This window comes from Schistocerca serialis, chromosome 3, assembly GCF_023864345.2.
Source record: "Schistocerca serialis cubense isolate TAMUIC-IGC-003099 chromosome 3, iqSchSeri2.2, whole genome shotgun sequence".
NCBI lineage: Eukaryota > Metazoa > Arthropoda > Insecta > Orthoptera > Acrididae > Schistocerca > Schistocerca serialis.
This window is the reverse complement of record NC_064640.1, coordinates 1,013,019,415-1,013,045,548: the sequence shown is the minus strand read 5'-3', so window position 1 is coordinate 1,013,045,548 and position 26,134 is coordinate 1,013,019,415. Positions and strand designations below refer to the sequence as shown.

The 26,134-nt window shown below is 37.5% G+C and overlaps 1 protein-coding gene across 1 annotated transcript in view; it reads left to right on the top strand.

Annotated features, from left to right (window-relative positions):
* LOC126471471 (zinc finger FYVE domain-containing protein 9) overlaps positions 1-26,134 on the top strand; it is a 429,993-nt gene that overhangs the window by 324,585 nt on the left and 79,274 nt on the right. The window contains exons 14-15 of the mRNA XM_050099668.1: positions 11,691-11,795; positions 20,139-20,292. Of these exons, the coding sequence (XP_049955625.1) occupies positions 11,691-11,795; positions 20,139-20,292 (259 nt within the window). The remainder of the gene's footprint in view (positions 1-11,690; positions 11,796-20,138; positions 20,293-26,134) is intronic.

The window sequence follows — 26,134 nt, the reverse complement described above, 5'->3', positions numbered from 1 at the left end:
ACTGGTGATGCTATATTTCAATAAAACAAAATGTGTGTGGTGACAAAATATGCATTTTCTTGTAGTTGCAAGAACAGATTTAAAATACCTTCAATATTCATGTAGCAGTTAGGAACAAATGAAGTTAATGTTGCAAATTAATACAGATGTAGTCCTAAAAAAGCGAAGCTATGCCTTCAAAAATTGCGGTGCGGCAACAACATAAGCAGCACTGATATTTATTCTTGCTTGTCAAAATTATTGGGATGCTTGTTTACAAATATGTTGTAACTTCCACCGCTCATGTGTGGGGCCCTTAGAGCAGCCGCTGCTCTTACAGCACTGTTGATTTTCAAGAATAACTATAGTTTTAATCCAAAATCCTATGAGTTCTGCCAGTTCAGCTGCAGGAAGCCTGTAGGACACTATATTGTTGTCATTCAGTATGCTTGTATTGTCAGTGCTGTGAGAATTGTAAACTGATGCAACCAATAATGGATGCATATTACAACTGGGACTCAGTTGAGAAACAAGGATCTACAATTTCAGCAGGAAGAAAATTTGGTGTCACAGAAGTGAATGTTCATAAGTGACATCAGATGAAGAATAATTTGGGGGGGGGGACGTGCATGATTCACATACTCCGATATTATCAGTGTACCTAAAATATTAAAGATAAACAAGTAAAAGTTAGTAAATATATACACTCAAAATAAAATAAATAAAAATGTCAATTTTAATACATCTATAATTCTTAATGTTCCTTTTTTTCATAACCTACTGTGGCATGCTGAAAAGTAATGAGTCCTCATTTTTTTATGTGAAAGCTCTTTCATTTTTTTAAAAAATGAAACAAATGTTATTAACATTCTACATCTTTATTCTTCATGTCAATATATTTCTCAACATAGTCACTGTGACAACGAACACATTTCTTCTTATAAGAGACCAATTTGTTGATACCGTCACTTGTAGTGTTTCTGACTTTGTTTTCGAAACAGATGAAAATTGTATGGGGCCAAGTCGGGACTGTATGGAGGATGATCGATGACAGTGAATCTAAGGCACTGGACTGTTGCAGATGTCACAGCACTTGTGTAAGATTTGGCATTGTCATACAAAGGAGAGGATGCTCTGTGCGTGGTCGAACTCTTCGAATTTTAAATTCTATTACAGCACTCTGTTTTTCACAGACCGACATTGTTAAGTTACACACTACAATTCAGAACCACGTAGCGGCAGAGAGCTGCAAATATGTACACATGAAGAATAAAGATGTAGAACGTTAATAATGTTTGCTCTTTCAAAAAGCTGTAAGAGTTTTCACATAAAATATGCAAAGGTATTACTTTTCAGCATGTCCTGGTATTAATACACTCACATCCAAAGCTGAGCTGTGTTTTCTCTACATCCATATAAACATTTGTACATTATCAGTTTTTAATGTCTATGATAAAAAAGATTTTATAACCTTATGCATTTTTTTGGTAGTAATCGATATAGGAATTTCAGCACTATTATCTACACATCTCGTCCTAAACAACACATCGAAAATATCTCTCTCTCTCTCTCTCTCTCTCTCTCTCTCTCTCTCTCTCTCTCTCTCTGTGTGTGTGTGTGTGTGTGTGTGTGTGTGTGTGTGTGTGTGTGTGTGTGTGTGTGTGTTTTTTGCACTGTGAGAAATGTATGGGCCAAGTATGAAGGCATTATATCACAGATGTCAGAGAAAAAGGTACATGAGTATCAGAAAATGTAGCTTCCAGGAAAATGAATTTAATGATTAAACTTAACATTTTCATAAATTTTACCATCTCAGAATGCTCCAGAACTGTGCTTGAGATGATCTTTGTTCTCAAGACTTGTCTTATAACTTATTTTTCATTTGTCTTGTTTCTTTTGCTAGGTCCTGAATAGACATTTCAGCTCTAGACACGTGGTAGTCAGTTTTCTCAAGAGTTGGTAGGGTGATTGAGCCAGCCCTGAAGTGCAAACACTAAAACACTTTCACTCTCCCTATGTCTCTCCATGATTACAATCAGTTACATCATCGTATGTTGCAAGTTTCTGCAATTGTAGGTGGCGATAATGCTATTCTGTGTCGACGTTTCTGGAAAGCATCAAACCACACACACACACACTTCTAATGTGATTTAGGAAATGAAATTTTGGGAAACAGTTGTCAATAAATTTTACTACTGAATGGAAACAAAGTCAAAACATGAAATTTTTGGTCACATTTGCACAAGTCTTCCCTTAAAGAATGCCAGTTCTACACACCAAGCTTTCAGAGGACCAAAGATGGAAGATTTCACAATTTGGAGCAGTAGGTGGTTCAGTACGTGCTTGAGAAATGCAATGAAGGTTTCTCTGTTACTCAAGAAATTACCCAAATGAATGCACTGGAGGTAAAGAAGAATTTTCCAACTGGATGCATTCTATGGGCAATGTGAAGAACATTTAAAGTGTTCCTATAAGGACTTCTGGCAATGAAATGGCCAGAATAACAATAATGCTGGGTGCACCAGCAGGTCAAAGATGATTCTTTGCAGGAAAATGATACTGAAGGAAAAACTCCTTGCAGTTTAGATAAAGGGATAGAAGACAGATGATCTGATGCTAGACTAAAATAAAAATTTCAGATCAGAACATTTTCAGCCATCTAAATTTCCAGTTTTATTTTTATTTTAATTTTGCTGCTAGTTTCCACATTACATTACACCATCTTCAGGCCCCCTGACCGATGTGTAGGAAGAATCTCACATCTTGTACAATCAAAATAGGGACCAGCATACAATCGCCAGCATCCATAAGCTTCTTTTAGCAAAGTGATCCCTTCGGTCACCAGCATCTGGTATAAAGATGGACGGAAGTACAGAGACTTGATGCTAAATTGGTTGGTCGTTTGGAAGAAATATCGCCCTTTTTGCTTAGAAAGTTTTCCGGTCTTGGAGCCTCATTTTACACCTGTTTTCAACATCTTTTTCTGTAAAAAATTATTTTATCATACAAATCTTCATTAATGAACAAAAATATCTATCATAAATACTATGTAATTAATTTTTGACTGGTAAATTGATAAGTCTTTGCAGCACAAAATGGCGGCCAAAATACTTCTGTGTAGATTGCACAACTAAACAGTTCACACGATTGAGCGTGAATTATATGTCTGTAATCAAAATTAAACACATGTGAATTAACAGAATTAAATTCTCTATGGTGTGAATCTCGAAAATAAAATTTCTTGGAATGCATTTCAAAATCGCAGCCACTTAAAAAATGTAAGTACCAAAAAAATCAACCTGTTTTGTTGCCTTTAAATGCAAATAAATAACAGAAATTGTGAAAAATGGCATCCATGATTTCCCTGAACAACCACAGGCAAATGTCGGGATGGTTCCATTGAAAGGGCACAGCCTACTTCCTTCCCCATCATTTCCTAATCCGATAAGACCGATGACCTCGCTGTTTGGTCCCCTCCCCCAAAGGAACCAACCAATCAAATTGGCATCCAATTTTACCAGTTAGTGTGTTTTAATCAAGTGAACTAGTTTAAAAAACACTCTCATGAAATAAGCACTTAAAGTTTTGAGCTCGATTTTGGTGTGTGTAACTTTCTTCAGCTTAACTTTCCCTTACTTCCTGGGCAATACAGTAGACCTTCATCTTCTTCAAGGCTCTCGTATTACAAAGCATGAGTCTCTCTAGCTGAAATTCTAGCCTCAACATCGCTCTGGAACGAGTGCCAGTCAGAACACTTCAGGCATTTCTCCTCCCTTTTTCTGGTGAATGAGCAAGGTGTGTGGTGCCGATAATGACTCCCATGACTTTCATGTTACGTGGACCACTCTTAAATCCATCGTTACAAATGGCACACACACAATTGTGATCAATTTGGACAACCTTTAAATCAAAAAACGGGTTTTGGAGCATAAGTCCCCAGTAATTAATTCAGCGCTTGATTGTTCTTCCATATGTAGGCTGTAAAGGATCTCCCCATCAGATTGTCGTCAGTCAGATGTTTGTACACATCAGCAGTAGTTTCAATAATTTCACTCTTCAGTCGTGGCTTACAATCAGAAGTATCCAGTGCTCCATTCATCTCAGCGTGCTTCCATTTACACCAACTTTCAGAACAGTAATTGTGCTGCAGATTGTCATTCGTTGAACTTCTGTCACCAAAACCACATTTTTGATCCCACTTTTGTCAAAAGCATGTACTTGAGACATCTGGTGGGCGAGTACAACACCTATATCAATATTTTCTCTGACCAAGAATGTTACAATAGCTTTACAAAGAAAGAGAGCTCAATCGTAATCGCAACAGCCCAAGCACCGAGAGCAGCTAGAAAGGGCTAGGTGTGCTTCTATTGAACATGATATTCAGGTATAAAGAATAATTTCCTGACAAAATCCTTTTTGTCACATATTCACTTCAAGACTGGAGAACCCCCTTAACAGAAGGCAAATGTTGATGGCAGATTTTTTTAGGGGCAACCTCACCCATGAAGTAAATGATCTGATAGCAAAAATCACACAGACCTGGTAATAATTTCTGCTGGCATGACCTCACAACTTCAAGTAATAGATGTTGTTGTGAAGAGACGTATTGAGGTTAACCCCTGGCAGCTTTATAGTGAGTGCTTCTTCAAGAAGACCATGCCCTCACTCCAAGGGGGAAGTTAAAGAAACCCTGAAACAGAATCTCAAGTAAAGCTGTTATGGAAGAATTCAAAAAATGCTGCATATACAGTACTATAAGTGGCTCAGTTAATGACATACTTTGGGATGAGTATCAGGAAGGAAAGAATGACAGTAGGCTTAAAAATGTAGATATTGATACCAGTGATGACAATTGTTGTTGTCGTTGTTGTTGTTGTTGTTAGAAATATTGATCCCTCTGAGATAGTAAGCAAAAAAGGAAGTGAAAATATAAATTAAGGTAAACCATTTCTTTTTGTTTGTTATTTTTCCTTTTATTATCAAAATGTAGACAATCAGTAAATTGCATATGTTTAGAACAGGTATAATGTTAAACATTTTTAGGGAGCTACTTTATTTCAATAAAACAGTTTGTTAATTTGATTTGTTAGATTATATTAAAAATAATTTTTTTCCAAGTAGCGTCGGAAAAAGGGTGTGGTCTTATATTCAAGGTCGTCTTATACTTGGGTAAATATGAAAAATTAAATGGAACTAAGCTGTAATTATGGCAGCAGCATCTGTAGGTACAATATCAGTGAGAAAAATTGTATCAACCAGCAGCTTACCAGAATATGAATCTTCAGATTGTTTGCACTCAGCTAGTTCTCACTCCAGTCCAGAATCATTGAATTCTTCCTCTTGAGCTTCCAAAAATTTCATGCTCACTCAGGAAATGTGACGTATTTGTATCAGAATTACAGTAAACTGCAATATCTAATGAGTTCACACATGACTTACAACAACGGAGGCAGACAAAGGCTCCGTCAGACATGACAGCAGCTCGTATGTTCACTACTGATTCTTTCAAAGTAATTCTAGAAATTTATAGCTGAAGACAGTAACTGCCAGAGGATAGGTAGCAAGTCATCTGTTCATTGTTCTCAGACAAAATTTAGAACAGTTTTTGAGCGATAGTTTGCTTGCACATCATGAAAATTGCAGCCCAACATATACTCGTGCGCAGTAATTTGAGCACAGTGTTACGGTCCGAATTATGCTCAGGCTTGGTCGCCAAAGTGTTACAATTGAAGAAATTGCGTAAAGGTAGGAAATGCTGCTTGTGTGCAAAGTTCTTGGTTGTCCCTGGTTTATAAAATTTGTAGATTCAGCAAAAGTGTTTAACAGTGGTTATCTATAAGTTTTACAGAAACCAGACTCCAGTGTAAGAGTTCAAGGACTTGAAAAGGCCAGGCAGTTGCTGAGAAGGGAGTGAAGGCATTAAAATTCAGGGACAATAAATAAAAACTATTTCTGTTTGCTGTTGATGACATTGTAATTTTGTTAGAGATGGCAAGGAACCTAGAATTTCAGCTGAACATAATTGATAGTGCTTTGAAAAGAAGTTGCAAGATTAATATCAAGAAAAGTAAAATCAGGGTAATATAATGTAGTCAAATTAAATCAGGTGACTCTAATGGCATAGATGAAGAAATGAAACACTAGAAGTAGTTGATGAGTTTTGTTATTTGGAAGCAAACTAACTGATAATGGTAGAAGTAGAAAAGACATAAAATCCAGACTGGCAGTAACAAGAAAAGCATTTCTGAAAAAGAGAAATGTCATTTTCAAATATAAATTTAAATGTTGGAAAGCCTTTTCTGAAAGTGCCAGGAGACCTCCCAAATTCTTTAAAGAGTTGAACTTTCATGTATACAACCTCTGACAATAAAGTTCAGTGAATGAAGTCAGAACAGTCGATCATGCAACACTGGCGACTAACCGTGCTGCACCTGCATAGCAGCCGGTGTTGGCAACGTGCCCCCACCACAATTCAGTTGAGCATCGTATGTGTTCTGTGTTAGACCTGTTGGACGAAGTGCTTGTTTAGTGCGTTGGTTCTGAATTGAGGACAGGACAATGAATGAGCGAAGGAGCAATTCTGGCATGTGTTTATGTGGGGATCAAGCACTGTCCATGAAGTGTGTGTATGAGTTGTCCGCCCGTTTTTAAGGAGGCCAGGAAAGTGTTTCTAACAATCCCCATAGTGGACGACCGGCGACCGACATATGTGACGAAAACATCGAGAAAGTGAGGGCATTAATCATGAACGACCGTCAGTTAACTGTGCGCATGATAGTGGATGAACTGCAGATGAACTGTGAATGCGTGCAACAAATCCTTACCCAGGAGTTAGTCATCTTGTACAACATCACCTGACTGACAATCAGAAGCAAACATGATTAGAGGCTTCACAGGATTTTGTCGAAATGGTGACTGCGACACCCAATTTCTTGAACTGTATTGTCACTGAGGATGAAACCTGGTGTCTCTGGTACGACCCTGAAATGAAACGGCAAAGCATGAAATGGCATTCTCTGACATCACCTTGTCAGAAAAAAGTCAGAGCTGAAAAATCACACATCAAAACGATGCTCAACACCTTTTTCGATAGTCAAGGCATTATCCACAAGGAATTTCTACCTGAGGAAATGACGTTGAACACTGCATGGTACTATGAAATTTTGCCCAATTTCATGCAACATCTACGCAGACCCCAGTACACAAAAGAATGTTCCTGGTTTTTTGTTCGCGACAATGCTCGCCCACGCACAGCCAATATTGTCAAACAGTTCTTGGGAAAAAAAGGGGGTGGTTCAACTTGAACATCCACCATACTTGTGGATCTCAATCCTCCAGACTTCTTTATTTTCCCTTGACTCAAACTCACTTTGAAAGGGAAGAGATTTGATGATGCACCTGACATCCAGCAAAACATGACACATCTTTTGAACACTGTCCCAAAGGAAGAGTTCGTGCAAAGTTTCCAGGACATGTATCACAGAGCCCAGCAGTGCATAGTCATGGGAGGTGACTATTTCAAATGCCAGTAAGGTAACTGTAGTTCATAGTTCATCTACATTAATGTTACAGGACTGTTCGCTGAACTTTGTCAGACGTTGTAAAACAGCTTCATACTTTACTAATGAGTCAATGTGTTAAATATTTTACATTAAGCATATAAGCAATGGGAAAGGTTTGAAATTATGCTTGAAGTTTGTTGGAAGTCACTTAAGTAATAGCATTATGATTTTATGTATCTCAGTGTTCAAGGTCATATCTACTGAATGATCTTTCATACAATGATGTAATTGCGTAGGTACATTCAATGGTATATGTGGATACTGTCTGCATTTTGTGTTGCAGATAGAATAGGTAGTAAAGAAGTAATCAATTAAAATGTCATGTTTGGTTCTGAAGTGGGTTGGGTTGGGGTGTTTGGGGGAAAAGACCAAACTGCGAGGTCATCGGTCTCATTGGATTAGGGAAGGATGGGGAAGGAAGTCAGCTGTGCCCTTTCAAAGGAACCATCCCGGCATTTGCCTGGAACGATTTAGGGGAATCATGGAAAACTAAATCAGGATGGCCGGATGCGGGATTGAACTGTTGTCCTCCCAAATGAGAGTCCATCGCGCCATCTCACTCGGTGGTACTGAAGTTTTACTGCACCAACAGTGAAAATGCAGTAAGAAGTAAACTTTTTTCCTTTCATAATTTTGTGAGGAACATCAGCACCAAAAAGTTTTGTCAAGGTTTGAAATTATGAATAAAGTGTATTGGTAGTCACTTCCTCAAATGCTGGGTGACTAAAATGCGGTTATTCACATGCAGTCAGCTATGCTGCCTCAAGACAAATGCACAGTTTGTAACTTTAATACTTGTTGTATTATTTTAAACTTTTAACCTAAAATTATACTGCTTAATGGGTAGATTATGACAGTCTTTGTCTACCTGCTTAGCTGAGTGATAACATGTTTGCCTACCATGCAGCAGGCCCTGGGTCGATTCCCGGCTGGGTTGGGGATTTTTCTCCACTTGTGGACTGGGTGTTGTGTTGCCCTCATCATCCTTCATCATCACTGGCACACAAATAGCCCAATGTGGCATCGACTGAAATAGGACTTGCAACTCGGCAGCCAAACTTCCCCAAATGGAGCCTCCCAGGCAACAGTGCCACACGATCATTTCGTTTTGTTTATGACAGTCAAAAAAATGTTTAATTTTGTCAATAATTACACAAAAAATTCAAAATAAAATTTTTGTTGCCCCTGGAAGCTGTTAGATAGGCAACCTGCAACTAGTTCTGGGATAGTTGCTTAGCATTATATGAGGGTTGGAATTTTAATAGTGGCAACTATTTATTTACAGCTCATACAAAATAGATACATGTTTCAAAGTTTTACTGACCTTCAAAGTATTCACCAGCATTGTGTATAACCCATTGCCAGCGTTGTGGAAATCGTCAGATACTTTTAGCAGTGCCAGCTGTGTTGACAGTTCAAGCAGCGCAGTCTATTGCCCGATGAATTTGTAGCAGTTCTGAAGCAAATGCCATGAAGTACACTCCTGGAAATGGAAAAAAGAACACATTGACACCGGTGTGTCAGACCCACCATACTTGATCCGGACACTGCGAGAGGGCTGTACAAGCAATGATCACACGCACGGCACAGTGGACACACCAGGAACCGCGGTGTTGGCCGTCGAATGGCGCTAGCTGCGCAGCATTTGTGCACCGCCGCCGTCAGTGTCAGCCAGTTTGCCGTGGCATACGGAGCTCCATCGCAGTCTTTAACACTGGTAGCATGCCGCGACAGCGTGGACGTGAACCGTATGTGCAGTTGACGGACTTTGAGCGAGGGCGTATAGTGGGCATGCGGGAGGCCGGGTGGACGTACCGCCGAATTGCTCAACACGTGGGGCGTGAGGTCTCCACAGTACATCGATGTTGTCGCCAGTGGTCGGCGGAAGGTGCACGTGCCCGTCGACCTGGGACCGGACCGCAGCGACGCACGGATGCACGCCAAGATCGTAGGATCCTACGCAGTGCCGTAGGGGACCGCACCGCCACTTCCCAGCAAATTAGGGACACTGTTGCTCCTGGGGTATCGGCGAGGACCATTCGCAACCGTCTCCATGAAGCTGGGCTACGGTCCCTCACACCGTTAGGCCGTCTTCCGCTCACGCCCCAACATCGTGCAGCCCGCCTCCAGTGGTGTCGCGACAGGCGTGAATGGAGGGACGAATGGAGACGTGTCGTCTTCAGCGATGAGAGTCGCTTCTGCCTTGGTGCCAATGATGGTCGTATGCGTGTTTGGCGCCGTGCAGGTGAGCGCCACAATCAGGACTGCATACGACCGAGGCACACAGGGCCAACACCCGGCATCATGGTGTGGGGAGCGATCTCCTACACTGGCTGTACACCACTGGTGATCGTCGAGGGGACACTGAATAGTGCACGGTACATCCAAACCGTCATCGAACCCATCGTTCTACCATTCCTAGACCGGCAAGGGAACTTGCTGTTCCAACAGGACAATGCACGTCCGCATGCATCCCGTGCCACCCAACGTGCTCTAGAAGGTGTAAGTCAACTACCCTGGCCAGCAAGATCTCGGGATCTGTCCCCCATTGAGCATGTTTGGGACTGGATGAAGCGTCGTCTAACGCGGTCTGCACGTCCAGCACGAACGCTGGTCCAACTGAGGCGCCAGGTGGAAATGGCATGGCAAGCCGTTCCACAGGACTACATCCAGCATCTCTACGATCGTCTCCATGGGAGAATAGCAGCCTGCATTGCTGCGAAAGGTGGATATACACTGTACTAGTGCCGACATTGTGCATGCTCTGTTGCCTGTGTCTATGTGCCTGTGGTTCTGTCAGAGTGATCATGTGATGTATCTGACCCCAGGAATGTGTCAATAAAGTTTCCCCTTCCTGGGACAATGAATTCACGATGTTCTTATTTCAATTTCCAGGAGTGTATTTCCTTCAGTTTAGAAAGTTGAACTCACGAGGGCTTAAGTCAGGGGAGTGCAGTAGATGGTATAGCACTTAGTAGCCCTATCATTCAAACAAATCAGTAACAGGTTGCGCTGTACGTTCTTGAGCCTTGTCCTGCAAAATGATGGTCAGGTCCTGCAGAAAGTGTCATCACCTCTGTATCTATGCTGTTCATTTTTGGAACACAACTTACGACCAGCTTAGAGACAGAAGTGATGACACTTTCTGCAGGACCTGACCATCATTTTGCAGGACAGTGCTCAAGCACGTACAGTGCAAGTTGTTACTGATTTGTTTTGACTGATGGGGCTGCTAAGTGTTATACCACCTACTGCACTCCGCTGACTTAAGCCCTCGTGAGTTCAACTCGATTTCTAACTGCTTCAGAACTGCTAAAAATTCGTCGGGCAATAGACGTGCCGCTCGATCTGTCAACACAACTGGCACTGCTAAGAGCATTCTATGACTTCCACATAGCTGGCAATGGGTTACACACAATGCTGGTGACTACTTTAAAGGTCAGTAAAACTTTGAAACACGTATTTATTTTGTACGAGCTGTAAATAAATAGTTGCCTCTATTAAAGTTCCAACCCTCGTAGATTCTGTAGTGTGGCAGTGTGCAGAAGTGTGGTGTGGCCAGTAAATAGAATAGAAGAGAAGAGAAGCTTTCGAAATGAGATGATGCAGAATAATGCTGAAGATTAGATGGGTCACTCGACTAATTAATGAAGAGATACTGAATCAGTTTGGAGAGAAAGGAACTTTATGGTACAACTTGACTAAAAGAATAGATATGTTGTTAGGACATATCCCGAGGCATCAAGGAATTGTCAAGGGAGGTAAATGTGGCAGGTAAGAATTGTCAAGGGAGACAAAGTTTCAAATTAATGTAGTGTGGTGTATTAATGCAGAGATCAATAAGCATGCAATAACAAGCTTTTATATTGGTTATTTTGTCTACCTGCTGCTTTCTCCAATATGCCGTGCCATCTGTGCAGTATCCTACCACATTAAGACTTCTTGTGCATCATTCATAGTATTCCTTTTCAGGTTTTATGATTATTTTCCAGCATTCATTAAATAATGGCTTGTGGTGAGGTATTGAAACCCTGTCATTGTGTCTGCTGCACGCCATCAGGAATTAAGTTTTGCTCAAAAATGTAATTTCTGTTTTCAGAAATTGTCAGCCATATGTATAATTGCATTTTCTTACTATACTGTACACAGGATTTCCGTAACTTGAGTTATACCCTGCCATCTGTTAGAGGACTCGTGATTCATATGGAAGACAGACGCACATCAGTACTTTTACCAAAGAACAGATATGATCAGGTAATTATCGTTCTTTGTAAGCTTTGAATATATTTTAATAAATTCCCATGAAGTGTAATAATTAGAAAGAAAGGATTTTTGTAACAATTGAAAACGAAACTTCTCTTTGGTGTTACGGAAGATTTGAATTTTGCTAATTAAGAAAACTTAAATCATGTTAAAATTTATCTCAGTTGTATTGAAGAAGTAATAAATAATTTATTGATCATTTTCTATGAATGTAGAATGCTTGTACGCATGCAGTTTGTGTGTATTGTATTAATGAAAATTATCTACTCAAAGTTTTGCGCCTCATGCATATCTGCAAATGTGTATAGGATAAATTTAACACAATAACCAAAACAAAGGCAGTAGAAAGTGCAGATCTGTGTCGTCATAATCTGCTGCTAGGTAACATTCAACTCTGCGAGTCATGGTGCTGCAAAACTTTGTCCACAATCTTAATTAGTTGTTTGTGAATTAATGTTTAAAGACAGTTCATCCTTATCCAGGGTGGTAGTTTTGTTTCAGAAGAATAGTGATTAGTAATTCAAAATAACACACAAACTTTATTACAAGCAAGATGAAACATAACTGTGCAGAAGTGAGTGGCCATCTAAAAACCCAAGAGAAAATTAATGCTCCTCAGCTTAGTAGTTGTTGTGTTATTGCTTTGCTTCATTACACAACACAAGTTTGACACTTAGTAATGGCCCACTGTTGATTGTACATGTCAACTAATGGTTCTTTTCTTGTCTAAAGAAAGAAGCGATGAGAGTGAAATTTACTAATGTTGCGTCTTTCTGTTAATTGTGCATAATTTTGACTTCCATCAAATTGTGTCGAATGCCACTTGTTGTTGTACCATTTATTATGGTTTTTTAATATGTAAAGGTGGTGATTTAGGTTGTTAGGCTACATGTTTCAAAAATACATCTCAGTGATTTAAATTACTTTATTTCAGAATCAGTGTTCTGCAAGTATCTTGATTGTAGAACAGGTCTTTTTATATAGAAAAGCCACAGTTGTATTATTTTGGGAATTATCATTACCTTAACAAATTGAAGCTTTGTGGTCAAATTTCAGTACCTTTGTGAAAATTCTCTGTAAAGAAAAAAGGAAATTGATTGTAATAGCTAATGACTTTAATATTAATATCACAGTTGAAAGCAGGGATGCGTCAAGGTTCACTGACATAATAAACTTGATTCAAGCCACTAGGGTAAATGCGCAGCCAGTGACCTGTATTGATAATATAAAGAAAAAAGGAAATTGATTGTAATAGCTAATGACTTTAATATTAATATCACAGTTGAAAGCAGGGATGCGTCAAGGTTCACTGACATAATAAACTTGATTCAAGCCACTAGGGTAAATGCGCAGCCAGTGACCTGTATTGATAATATAGTAACAAATTATGTGTTTGAAGATGTTTATAAATTTTCTTAGATTTATTAATATCCAATCACACAGCGATATTCATTGGATTACCAAAAATAAATAAATAAATTTCATGTAGCAAAAACCATATGAAAAGGAACTTCAATGAAAAAAATTTAACGGTGTTTCATAAGAAGTGAAGAGAGGTTGGATGGTTTTATGACAGCTACAGGTGTATCTCAAGTAATAGTAACTTCAACAAATATTTAAGTAGCTCTTGAAATTTGTAATGAAACTTTTTCACTAAGAACCCCATGTAACAAAAGAACTGGGGTATAAAAATTCCTAGTGTCAGGAAGAGGCACGTCCACAGCGAACTGAGATATAAAAAAAAGGAATTTTACTGAGTATGTTATACATTATAAACCTGTATTTAAGAAAGTCGTGAAGGCAGCCAAACATATGCCAGCCATCAAGTTCATTTTAAAACATAAATGTAAGACAAAGGCATTGTGTTCTGTTGTCAAATCAGAGTTAGACATTAGAGTTATTAAAAATGTAATTATCTGGGATTAAAGTAGATGATGGCCTTATAGTAAACCCAGCTAAAACATCAGAGGCTTTAAATGAATTCTTCATAAATGTGGGAAAGCCAGATGTTGACATAGCAGAGTATCGGAGTAAAGTTAATCCCTTTGGACTCAACCAAGAACCAGAGTACCTTACACATTTTAAAAAAGTCTCAATAAATGATGTGGAAAATGTTATATTATCATTTAAAAAATAAAAGCTCTGCTGGTTGAGATGGGATACTTACTAAAATGATTAAAGCAGATATCACATAACAGCACCTCTGCTAACTAAAATCTTTTGAACAAGGGTGTTTTCCAGGTGTGCTGAAGTATACCAAAGTCAGAACTCTGTACAAGAAAGGTATGAGGGGAGACATGTGAAACCATTGTCCTATTTCTGTTTTTCCAGTCCTGTCAAAAGGGTTAGAAAAAGCAGCTGCACACCAGGTCAAAAAATTTAACGTAAAAAATGATATTATTGTAAGCAGCTTATTTATATTCCAACAAGGAAAAAGACACTCTGGATACAGAAAATACCTTTATTGAAAAAATATGCAAACCAGTGGACCATAGGAGTATGAAGTTGCAAGTAACTTCTGTGATCATGCAAAAGCCTTTGACTCTGTAAACAGAGCATTGCATATCTACGCACTCGATAAATATGGTATCAAGGTAAATGATCTGAAATGGCTTACATCACACTTGAGAATAGAAAGCAAGGCTAACCATCACTTCAAATGAAGTGAATTATTATTCTAAATGGAGTTCAGTATCACAGTGTGTGTCTCAGAGCTTCATTTCAGGGTATATCCTGTTCCTATTCCACATAAATGACTGACCCATAAATATAAATTCCTCATCATTTCTATTTCCTGACAATAAGTTTCTTTTAGTTGAAGATGACGATGCACAAAGATTTCAGAGCTCTATTGTAAGCACACTGGGTACTCTGGAAAATTGGTTCTGCTTAAATGGGTTGAAACAGAACATTGTTAAAACTGATATGGTACATTTCAACACCAAACATTCAAAATTTGTAGAATTTAAAATACAATTTAACAATTGACTTATGGAAGAAGTTGACACGATCAAATTCCTTGGACTGAACTTCAGTTGAAATACACATATTGATTTTCTGTCATTAAACTAGGTAAGCAGTTTTGCATTTGCAATGCAAATACTAGCAAATTATACTGATATGCGTACACAAAAAACAGTGTATTGTAGCTATTTTGAGTGTGTCATTGGGTATGGAGTGTTATTAGAAATGTGTGTACTGCACAGCAGAAAGAATCTTGTTGCCCATTATTTCAGAAACCGCATATCCTAACTGCCCCCCCCCCCCCCCCTCCAAATATACATTTATGAAATTATAATCTTACTTCAAAGAAGACAAAAGTTATTTGAAGAGAATCATTTAAACTGCACATAGAACATGAGAAATAAAAATAATTTTTTGCTACCCACACACCAACTGAAGCTGTATGCTCAGACTCCACAGGAGATGAGGATGGCAACATATAAGAAAATTAATGGGAAAAAACTTATTTAATATGAAGCTGGAGACTAAAATTAAGGCTCCAGTGGATTTTGTGGAATAAATGCTACTATTCGGTAGAAGAATTCATATATGATGAAATGATGATTTTAGCAAGGAGTAATTTAATGTCCGGTTTTTAATTTTATGTGTAAATATAACAAAACAGTATTGTTACTAGGATGCTGTTATTAACATTAGCTGTTCTATGTTTATGGTGAAATCATACCACAATTTTAATGTCTCTCCCATATCTCACTCAAATGATTCACATTATGTATATTTTAAGACTAATGAATCACAGATTCACAAATATTATGAAGTACAGAGAAGTCGTGCCTGAAGGACTCATTGTCAGTGTTTAAGGAGTCATGGTACACTGACAGTCTTTCATAATCTCATGGCTTTTAGTGAGTTCTTGATATAACCCTCTTTTTTCTCCCCATGTGTAATTAATTTTGGTGTACCACTCTTTAGCTCCTCATCTCATAAGAACTAATGGTAACTATGATCAAGAAAGCTAGCCCTTCTGTACCAGATCATGTTAATCATGAGGTGTCATCATTACTATACATTTATCGATTGCCACTTCTGCAGTATACATTTACATAGATGTAATTCGAGTGTGTAAAGGTTGTAGGTGCCAGATTAATTTATTTCCAGCAGAAATTATTATGCTGTGCCTGCTGGAAGTTAAGTTACACGTGATATCAAAGAAAGTTTTATAACTATAGCTGTAACTTTACAGAATTGGAAGAAAAAATGTCACGCTATGGGAATACCAATAAATGATAGAACAATATACTCATTACAATTTGCAGATGACCAACTGATTATAGCCCAAGACTGTGAGGACATAGAGTATATGACCAGAAAATTGATTCAAGAATATAAAAAATCAGGTCTAAATGTAAACATGAATAAAACAAAGTACATGGTAATTGGTGGAGTGAATGGAGACTTAATATTAGAAGAAGGGATGGGAACAATAACAGCTACTGAGGAATATAAATATTTAGGTGTGAAAATTACAAATGATGGGAAACAGGACAAAGAAATTAGATCAAGAATAAATTCTGGAAAGACGACAATCTCTTTATTGAATGGAATTCTCTGGGACAAACACATAACAACTGATAACAAAATAAGGATTTTTAAAACAATAGTTAGGAGCATTATTACATATGGTTCAGAAGTGTGGACAACAAAATGGCAACTGAAATCAAAATTATTAGCCACAGAAATGGATTTCTGGAGACGTTCAGCAAGAATATCAAGACGAGAAAGAATAAGAAATGAAGTAATCAGAGATAAGATGAAATGTAAAAATTCAATTATTGATTTCATCGAGCACAAACAGCTTAAATGGTATGGACACATCAGACGAATGGAACAGGAAAGGCTACCAAAATGCATAATCGACTGGGTACCAATTGGAAGAAGAAAAAGGGGACGACCACCTGATACATGGATACAGGGAGTTCAGTCAGCAATGAGGAAGAACAACATTCCTGAAGATTTATGGACAAACAGAGAAGAGTGGAGAACAATAATTAGTGACTTACTGTAATCTAGAATAGGTGCTGGAAAAATGTACTCACATTGTAAATCCAGAATAATAATAATAATAATAATAATAATAATAATAATGTAACAGAAGAAAACATGGCATCTGTAGAACATAACAGAAAGCTTTTATAGAGGGAAAAGATTCTTTAGTGTGGAGTAAGTGAAGTTGGAGGAGAAAAGAAGAAAATTTTGTATAAAAACATAGCTGTGAATATGGCAGCCCAATCTTTGGTTGTGGGAAGGTAATTCTCTTCTGGTTTTGCTGAATGTTTTAAATATGTTGATCATGCTTCCTGCCAAAAAAGGACATTTTCAGTGTTGTACAAAACCCTTTTTCTCTGGAAATTCATTATTATTCCATACCAGTTTTATATTATAAACATTTACAAGAAGGTATATAATTTACATTGACAGTCATAAATACGTAAATAAATGGAAATAGGATGACAAATTTAAAACAGCTACTCCTGATAAACAGAACTTGCTTACAACTAAGCAAATGCCTTGGATACATGTGATGTATGAAAATAATGATATGAAATAAAATATCTCTCACAATATTTCATTAAATAAACATGATATGAAAGAACTAGCACAGAGGTCCTGTAAAGTTTCAGTTGGGAATATGACCACCTTAGAAACTATGTTAGCTGTACAGTGATTCTCCATTCTCTCTGTATGAGCTAAAAAAATGGATTGGCATCTGCAGTCAATGTGTTTGGTGGACAATAAAAATAATATTCTATAGCTTGTTGTCCACTCAGTTCTTAACTTTTTAAATTGTTCATCCATAACCAACTTATTCACAAAGGGTTCAATTGATAAATCCCTGTGGCGCATTCTGTGACTGGTATGTAATGTTAATAACAAATTGTAGACCTATTAATACAACTGTGCTTTAGTTTTAGCTGAATCCAGTAGTTGGTAGCTCTTACCTGTCAACACAACATATTCCTCACTAATTCTAACACAGCTCTTATGACTATGGCCTGACAGTGTGTATGTGTCATGTGGTAGTTGAATTCTGTGATTTTGCTGTAGTATTTGTGATTGGGACTTTGAAATAGCAAACATGATTTGTGATTTCAGTCATTGAGAGTGATGAGAACTTCATTGACATCTCCGAGAGTTGGCAAGACAAGGTTGGTGACAAAACTGAGACAAGCATTAACTGGGGACAATTCAGCAGTGCATTCTGCCAAAAGGTGACTTCAAGGTGGCTATCTCAGCTGATTGGCTATAATCACAGACAAAGGGTTCTCCATCACAACTTTGTATGCTCATAGAACTGGCCACTGAATAAAAAGTAATTAGATGTCAACACACATCAAACTAGATTATTTAATTCAGTGCTAAACATACCCAAATTAACCGTAATGAATTAGGCAGAGGAACACAGGTCAAAAGAGGGAGACACCACATCAAAGCTTATTGAAATACCAGAGATCCAACAAGTTCCTAATATTATGTAGCCACTGACCCATTAGTGGGCTAAAAGGTATGTCTGAGCACCAGTTTTACTGATTAATGACCTAAGAGGAAACCCTATCAAGTGGAAATTCAGAAGGGCATATAGTTTATGAGGAACAGCACAATTTGAATTAAGACTCTTGCTAGTATCTTGCGACAAGGAACTTTCCTTCAAGAGGTTGTTGGTCTTCCTCCCAACCCTTTTTTTGGGTTAGCATGGAGTCTGAAATATACTGGATCAGACAGTAAACACGGCATCTCTTGAACATAGTCCTCCTTGTCTAGCACAACTGTAGCATTGCCGTTGTCTACAAGTCAGATAGCAATGTCAGAATCAACCCAAGGTATACACAAAGCTTCCCTCTCGGCTCCTGTAAAATTACCCTTGAGTGAATGTTCCCATTTAATGCATTACATGCTTCTCTCGTAACCTTCTGTGCAATGCCTAGGAGTAGTTTAAAAACAGTCTGTTCAGCAAAACTAGTAAAATAAACAACTGGCAAATGGTTGGGCTGAGCCATGGACACATTCAAACTTAGCCGAATGTCAAGCAGTAGAAGAATGAAATTCTCAGTCAGACCGTTCAGCCAGTGCCAAAACTGTTGGAGCACTTGTAAAATAAAGCCAAAGTAATTCCACAGAAACAAACTCCAGTTCTCGCTGAGAATAGCGTATCCCTGCATGAACAGGAGCTAAACCAGTACTTGATGCAATTAGCAGTAGGAGAATAAACATGATGCAAATGCCAAATGCTTGAATAACATTGTGGTCTGTACACAGTATTAAAAAGGGGGGAGGGGGGGGGGGGGTTGCACATTGCAGTCTTACTTCTACTGTGAAATTATCGAACTCCTGCAAGAAGTGATACTTATCCTTCCCACAGGGATAAATAGTGTAGAACTTGAGTTTCTTCCTGTTTATAAATTTTTTCACCAACTTATGGCAACGCAGCCAGATGACTGTCTTTTGGAATAATTCTGTTTTATGGTCTGTAAAGGGTGATCTTGGATTGTGTAAGGTGGGTATCTTCTATATGCTATGCAGTTGCAATGTGTCACTCATTGGTCAAACCATCAGGACTGTGGAGGATCAGTGTGTAGAGCATAAGCATCTCTCTTGCTTTCAGCAACTTAATAAATCTACTATTGCAGAACATTGCACTGATACCAGTCATCCTATGGAGTACAGCAGCACAGATCTTCAGTTATGAGCTTCGAGCCATTGTGATACTGTTCTTAACAAAGCAGTTGAGATTAAATTAGCAAGTGACCTCATAAATAGAGGCAGAGATTTTTGTTTAAATTCTGCTCTTTCCCTGGTCACATGACAAAAGGATGGAGTAAATGTACTTGCTCACCCTTTGGTAACTAACGTTCACCATCAATAGCTTCTGACATTGGGCATCGTTGGATGTGGGGTGGCTAGTCAAAAACTTCCCCCGGCTGCATTCCCTTATGTTGCTTGAACATCTTATACACCAGGAAAAATTAAAAGTTTCACATTGATCACATGTATAATGTGTATTCAGATGTGTAGAAATTATAGCTCATTCTATATGCATTGTATGTGATATTTCTTATTAGTAGCTTCTTAAACAGTTTAAAGAAAATCAGAAGAGAGAGTGAGTGTGTGTGTGTGTGTGTGTGTGTGTGTGTGTGTGAGAGAGAGAGAGAGAGAGAGATGTGATGTGATGTGATGTTTTGATTTTTCAGGGGATTAATTTCATTATATTGTTATTTCATAGATTACTACAGCTTCATGACACTGAATTTAAAACATTTGCAATTAAGTTTCTACGTTTGTTAAATCTCTTTTTTTCCCCCTTGGTTTGTGTAGGTGACACGTGCTCTGAATAATTCAAATGACCATGTCTTGGCATTTGCTGCAAATTTTAGTTTCTCTGCTGACTCACATTTGGTGTGCATTCAGTCTGGTGGAGATGAAAGTTATCATACACAAGCTATAAACATTCACAATAAGCCAAGAAAAGGTGAGTTTTGTTTCTCATTCTTTAAATAATTAAACCACACCATATTTGCATTTTAATTTATAAGAGCTGTTCATATTATGTGTACTCATTATTGATAGGAGAACTTAGTTTTGTAATTTCCCATTTGTTTCATAAATCTATGTTTACAACAAAGATATATCTAATTCCATATTATTTTTCTCACGCAGAACAGAAATTTCGCCTATAATAATCTGTACATTGATAGCACACACATTTCCAATGAACTGTTATTGATTTATGAGATTTTGTATAAATTAATCAACATTCCAGAATAATATCAGTTAGTGTGTTTTAGCTTCTCTGTCAATATTTTAACAGCTTTGTCCTTATGTTGAAGAGGTAAGAAGCATGTACATTAGCTTGATTTTTTTTAATTTACCAGTCTCACCATTTTACTCCCATTTGCAGTTATGTATCTAGAAGCTGATTATTTGTACACAAGTCAATAATGATTACTTACAACATAGTCACAGAGAAATAGTACCAATATTTAAACTTCTTGGGCTCCAGACACGTGAGATAATTTAGTATCTTCAAGCTTTTAGTTGCATTCTCTTCCATGAGTTGCCACTTGATAATGGCTGAGGAGAAATTGATCAAAAGCTTGTGAATATGGATTTATACCATGCAGCAGAAAGTGTAGAAAAACTTTGATTTTGTAGCTGTGTAAGACTATTTATGAAGATCAACCATATAAGGAAGAGATAGATTGCTGTTCACCATAAAGATGAAATGTTGAGTTGCAGACAGGCACAAAGGAAAGACACTTACACATCAGCTTTTGGCCAAAGTCTTTGCCAGAAAAGGAAACACACACACATTCATTCACACAAGCAAGCATACCTCACCCACATGTGACTGCCATCCCTGGAAACTTGGGCAATATTCCGGTACCACGCACCATTATCACTTGGTACTCTTGAGTGCAAACTCAAACTTTTATATAGGAGGAGAGATTTGCACACCACACCTAAGTCATCCGATTTAGATTTTGCATGGTATCCTAAAATCACTTAAGGTGAGAAACAAGCTTGTTGTTGTTGTTGTGTGTTCTTCAGGTTTCCTTTGTCCATCTGTGTTCACCTTGTAAAGACTTCATTGGCGTGTTAAACTCAATCCTTAGTTTTTCTTGTGTGCAATCCTTACATAACTGCCCCAAATCCTGTATCACAATAGAGCCAAATACTGTGTTTGAAAATGATTGTGACCTTTGAACATCCACATTTGTATCTTGGGTTACTCATGTACCATGGCTTGCTGCACTCAGATTTTAGTCAGGTGATATGCTCTTGAAATGAGCAGTCACTCCCCTGCTTTTATACACACTTAGTTTTTTCTGGCCACCTCACCAACTTTGTTGTGTTTGTGTTTTATGTTTTTGCTGCACTTGTCACAGATACCACATCTATAATTTGCCTCTAAATGGGAAGTGGACTTTGTGGTCATTGGTGAAAAAATCTGGTATGTTATTTATAAATAATTATTTTCTGAGAAATTGTCAAATAAATTCTGTAATAACATAATCGTGTTGGTTCACATGAATGTCCACCTACTGCTTCAAAAATAACTAATTGATCTGTACCCTATCACTTGGTTCACTTTATATATAGTACCACTTCACCGCATCCCAAATACAAAAAGTACTCTTATCAAATTTAAATCTTGGTTTGCTATTACACCAATGGTACTTCCTGGTTTTTCCAATCATATCTCTCTAATGGCAATTTTTTATATATATATGATGTTAACACTTAACTTATGATAGTGTTGTACAATTCGTTATGGCTAGCATCATGTGGTATCTACTCTTTGGTACTAATGATTTTACCTGGTGTAAAAAACCAAGACATTTTCTTTTTTCGGTGGGCAGTTGCTGCATCGCTGATGAAACCCAAAAATTGTGTCGTACACTATGGGTGCTGGCCTGCCTCGGAAATTTTCTAAATAAAAATGCTTTGAGTGTACACGTGTTGCCAGTAATCAGGTGTAGATAGAAGTAAAATTCTCCAGAGTGGCAGAAACATCAAATCTTGCTAAATTGTTGCTAATATATCCGGCAACTGAGGACCTACTTCTTGTTCGTGGATACGACCTTGTAGCAGTTCTTTTTTTCTGTTTACCGTTTCTTTATTTTTTACCCTCTCCAGTTGCTACTGAAAGTCAGATTTTCATTTTCTGCTACCTTATTTTCATTTTTCAAAAGTAATAATTTGAAAAATTTGGCACGGAAACCTGTCTTATCAAAATTTCAAATTACACAGATCTTTTAAAAATAATGACTCGTCATGTACTTAACAATAATACTGTATACTAATGCATGCATGCAAAACAAAAAGTATTAAAATAAAACACAGCCCACCTTAAAATGCCTCCTGGTTGTGCATGAAGTATATCGTCATACTTCATTCTGAGGCTGCCATGGAATTATCTTTAATATGTTTGTGTAAACAGAACTGCATATAAAGAGGACTACTGCTGGACATCATAACATCCAAAGAATTCATTCCTATCTAGTTTTCAACTGTGTGGCATAGTGGCAATAGCACTCTATCACACTGAAAGAAATAGTTTAAGTGGTTTTTGACATATTAGTATTTGCTGTTGATTCTGGAGGAAAGGTTTGTGTTTCTGAGAAGATTTTGAAGTCTTTATGATTTCTATTATACTTGCTATTGATAAATTCTTACTTACATTATGTACAGAGCATTTAAAGGCCGAAGTCAAAACAATGCTCCCGGAGTTCTTGAGAGTCACTCAGGCCTATTGACATCCTTGGGAGAGTCAACCATGACAAAACTATTTTACTTGGTGTGCAGGATATCAGACTGCAAAAATAACCTCAGACTGAAAGAAGAATAATACTAATTCTAAAGAAGACAGGCACAGACAATTGAGAATATTACCAAAAATTCATAGACTTCAACTTTGGGGGGAAATCAGTTTCGGTTCCAGATAAATACAGGATCCCCTGAGGCTACACTGACTTACCTTGGAAGATAGATTGAGGCAAGGCTAACCTATGTTTAAAGCATTTGTAAATTTAGAGATAGATTTTGACTTTACTACATTCTTTGAAATTTTGAAGGTAGTGATGATAAAATACACGGAGTGAATGGTTATTTACAATTTGTACAGAAACCAGATTGCAATTATAAGAGTTGAAGGGTATGAAAGGGAGGTGGTAGTTCAGAATGGAGTAGGACAGTATCATCACCTATCCCCTATGGTATTCAGTCTGTAAATTTAGCAAGTTGTAAAGTAAACAAAGGAGAAGCTTGGAAAAGGAATTGAAGTTGTGGAGGAGAAATTTAAGAAAAAATGAGGTTGCAGGAGACATTGTAATTCTGACAGAGACAGCAAAGGACCTGGAAGATCAGGTCAGCAGAGTTGAAAATAACTTGAAAAGAAAATATGAAACAAAAATTAATAAAAATACAACAAGGGCAATGGAATGTAATCAAATCAAATCAGGTCGTACTGAAGAAATTAAATTAGGAAATGAGGCACTGAAAGTAGTAGATAAGTTTTTGTGGCGGGAAAATAACTATAGATGGCAAAAGTAGAGGGGATATAAAAGCAAACTGACAGTTGCAAGGAAATAACTTCTGAGAGAGAGAAATTTACTAACACTAAATGTAAATTTAACTGTTGATAGGTCTCTTTCTGAGGATGTGTGTGTATGCTGTAGTGTTATACAGAAGTGAAACATGAACAATAAACAGTTCAGACAACAAGAGAATAGAAGCTTTTGAATGAAGGCTGTTGAAGATTAGTTGGGTTGATTGAATAACTAGTGACGTACTGAATCCCATTGGGAAGAAAAGAAATTTGGCACAACTTGATTGAAAGAAGGGATCAGTTGATCAGACATATCTTAAGGCATCAAGTAATCATCAGTTTGGTAATGCAGGTAAGTGTGAAGCATAAACATGGTAGAGGCAGGCCAAGGTTCGTATGCAGTAAGTAGTTTCAAGTGGATATAGGTTGCAGTAGTTATGTGGATATGAAAAGGCTTGCACAAGATGGTATGGAGTGCTGCATGAAACCAATCTTTGGACTGAAGATAAACAACAACCGCAACAACAACATAATATACAGTCCTGCCCAGGTGATTGGTTAATGGAAGTAAAAAATGTATCTTTAATATGGACTCATTTGCGAAGCAATTTAGCCTTATCAGTATTATTTCAAGTGATCCATATCAAAGCTACCAAAGAAACACACACACAAATTATGCATGAAAAGTAAACAGGTACAGGCAAGAAAGTGCAGCAAGGAAAGACAGATTAGATTAAAACCTTCATCTACGGCTATAAATATTTACAGGTTACTGCTACTTCCTGACTTATTCGTAACTTGCGCTATGCCAACTAAATTATCAAGAAACCTGCATTGTAACTTACAAAAGCTGGCAGATTCTGGCTGTTATTGTGGTTCATGGTAGAGGGTTATTCTGCTCTTATGTGAGTTTTCACAGGGTGGTGGTTTGTTTGGAAAACCTGGAACTATCAGGGAAGTTAAATTATCTGAGAAGTGAGAGAAATATTGGGTGGTTTTGAAAGGCCCGATAGGGTTTCAAGCATTTAGTGGCTGAAGTTGTAGTCAGTCATTCAGTTATAAGTTGTTGTGGAGAGCTTTGGAGAGGAATTCCTTGATGTGTCAGTAATAAGGGAAGACAAAGCAGTGCATCAAATTCTACTAATTTTAATACATGTCTGTACTTTGGTGATTTTCTCACAGTGTTGTGCTTCAAGTAAATTATTACCATAGCACTTATTTTTATATGTGATCAACCACTGTTATCAAATATATAAATATTATTGTTGCTCCTTGCAAGGCCTATTTCTTTGGGATTTCACACTCAAAAGTGACTGAAAGTATGTAACACATTAAGACAGTAGAATTGCTTCAATTTCAGAAAATTACAGAGCATTGCTTGAAAAAATAGACAGTAAAATATTCCTCTAATCGCTGTGGTCTTCATCTCAACCTTATTTAAACTAATCTTGATTTGAGTCTCTCTCTCTCTCTCTCTCTCTCTCTCTCTCTCTCTCACACACACACACACACACACACACACACACACACACACACACACACACACAAAATTAATTGATTCATTGAGGACCTAGCCACACAGAAAAATGGTTTTCACTTCTGGGAAGCTATTCTGGATGGAAAAAGTTTGAATATTTCATGTACACAGTTATCATAATTAAATGAAGAGTGATGCTTCTCTATGAAAACAGTATGTTGGTAATATGAAAGAGCAGTTAGTTGTCATCTGTTATAAAGTCTGTGACACCATCATGCATCAGGGTGGGATAGAAAACCTCCATCAAAATTAAGTTAATGTTGCAGGAGGCATGTAAGAAAAGAGTACTGGTCAAAGTAACAGTTGCATAATATAGAAAACACCAAACAGAGGTAGAAACAATCCATCCCAAGGAGGAAAAAATGTAAAGATTTGGAGCAGTAGAAAACTTATTTTTCATTGATTAAGATCTGTTGATAATAAGACCAAAAAAAAGATTTGATACAGCATAGAAAGTCTTATGTGAGATTAGCTTACTGTACCACCAGTCCAAAAGAATAAATCTAAATGATGTAGCTTTTAACAGAGCAGAAAAAATTAAATCAAATGAATATGAAAGCATTGGGATTTGAAAAGTGCTCCTACAAGTCATGTCACTTGTATTTTGATTGGAACAGGTGATTATTGGCCTTGTGGTGTGTCCAATTCAGAATTATCCAGTTTAGTTGTTCTGTGGTTATGTTTCGTATATTAAATAACTGTAAACTAACAATCAGTTTGTCTAAT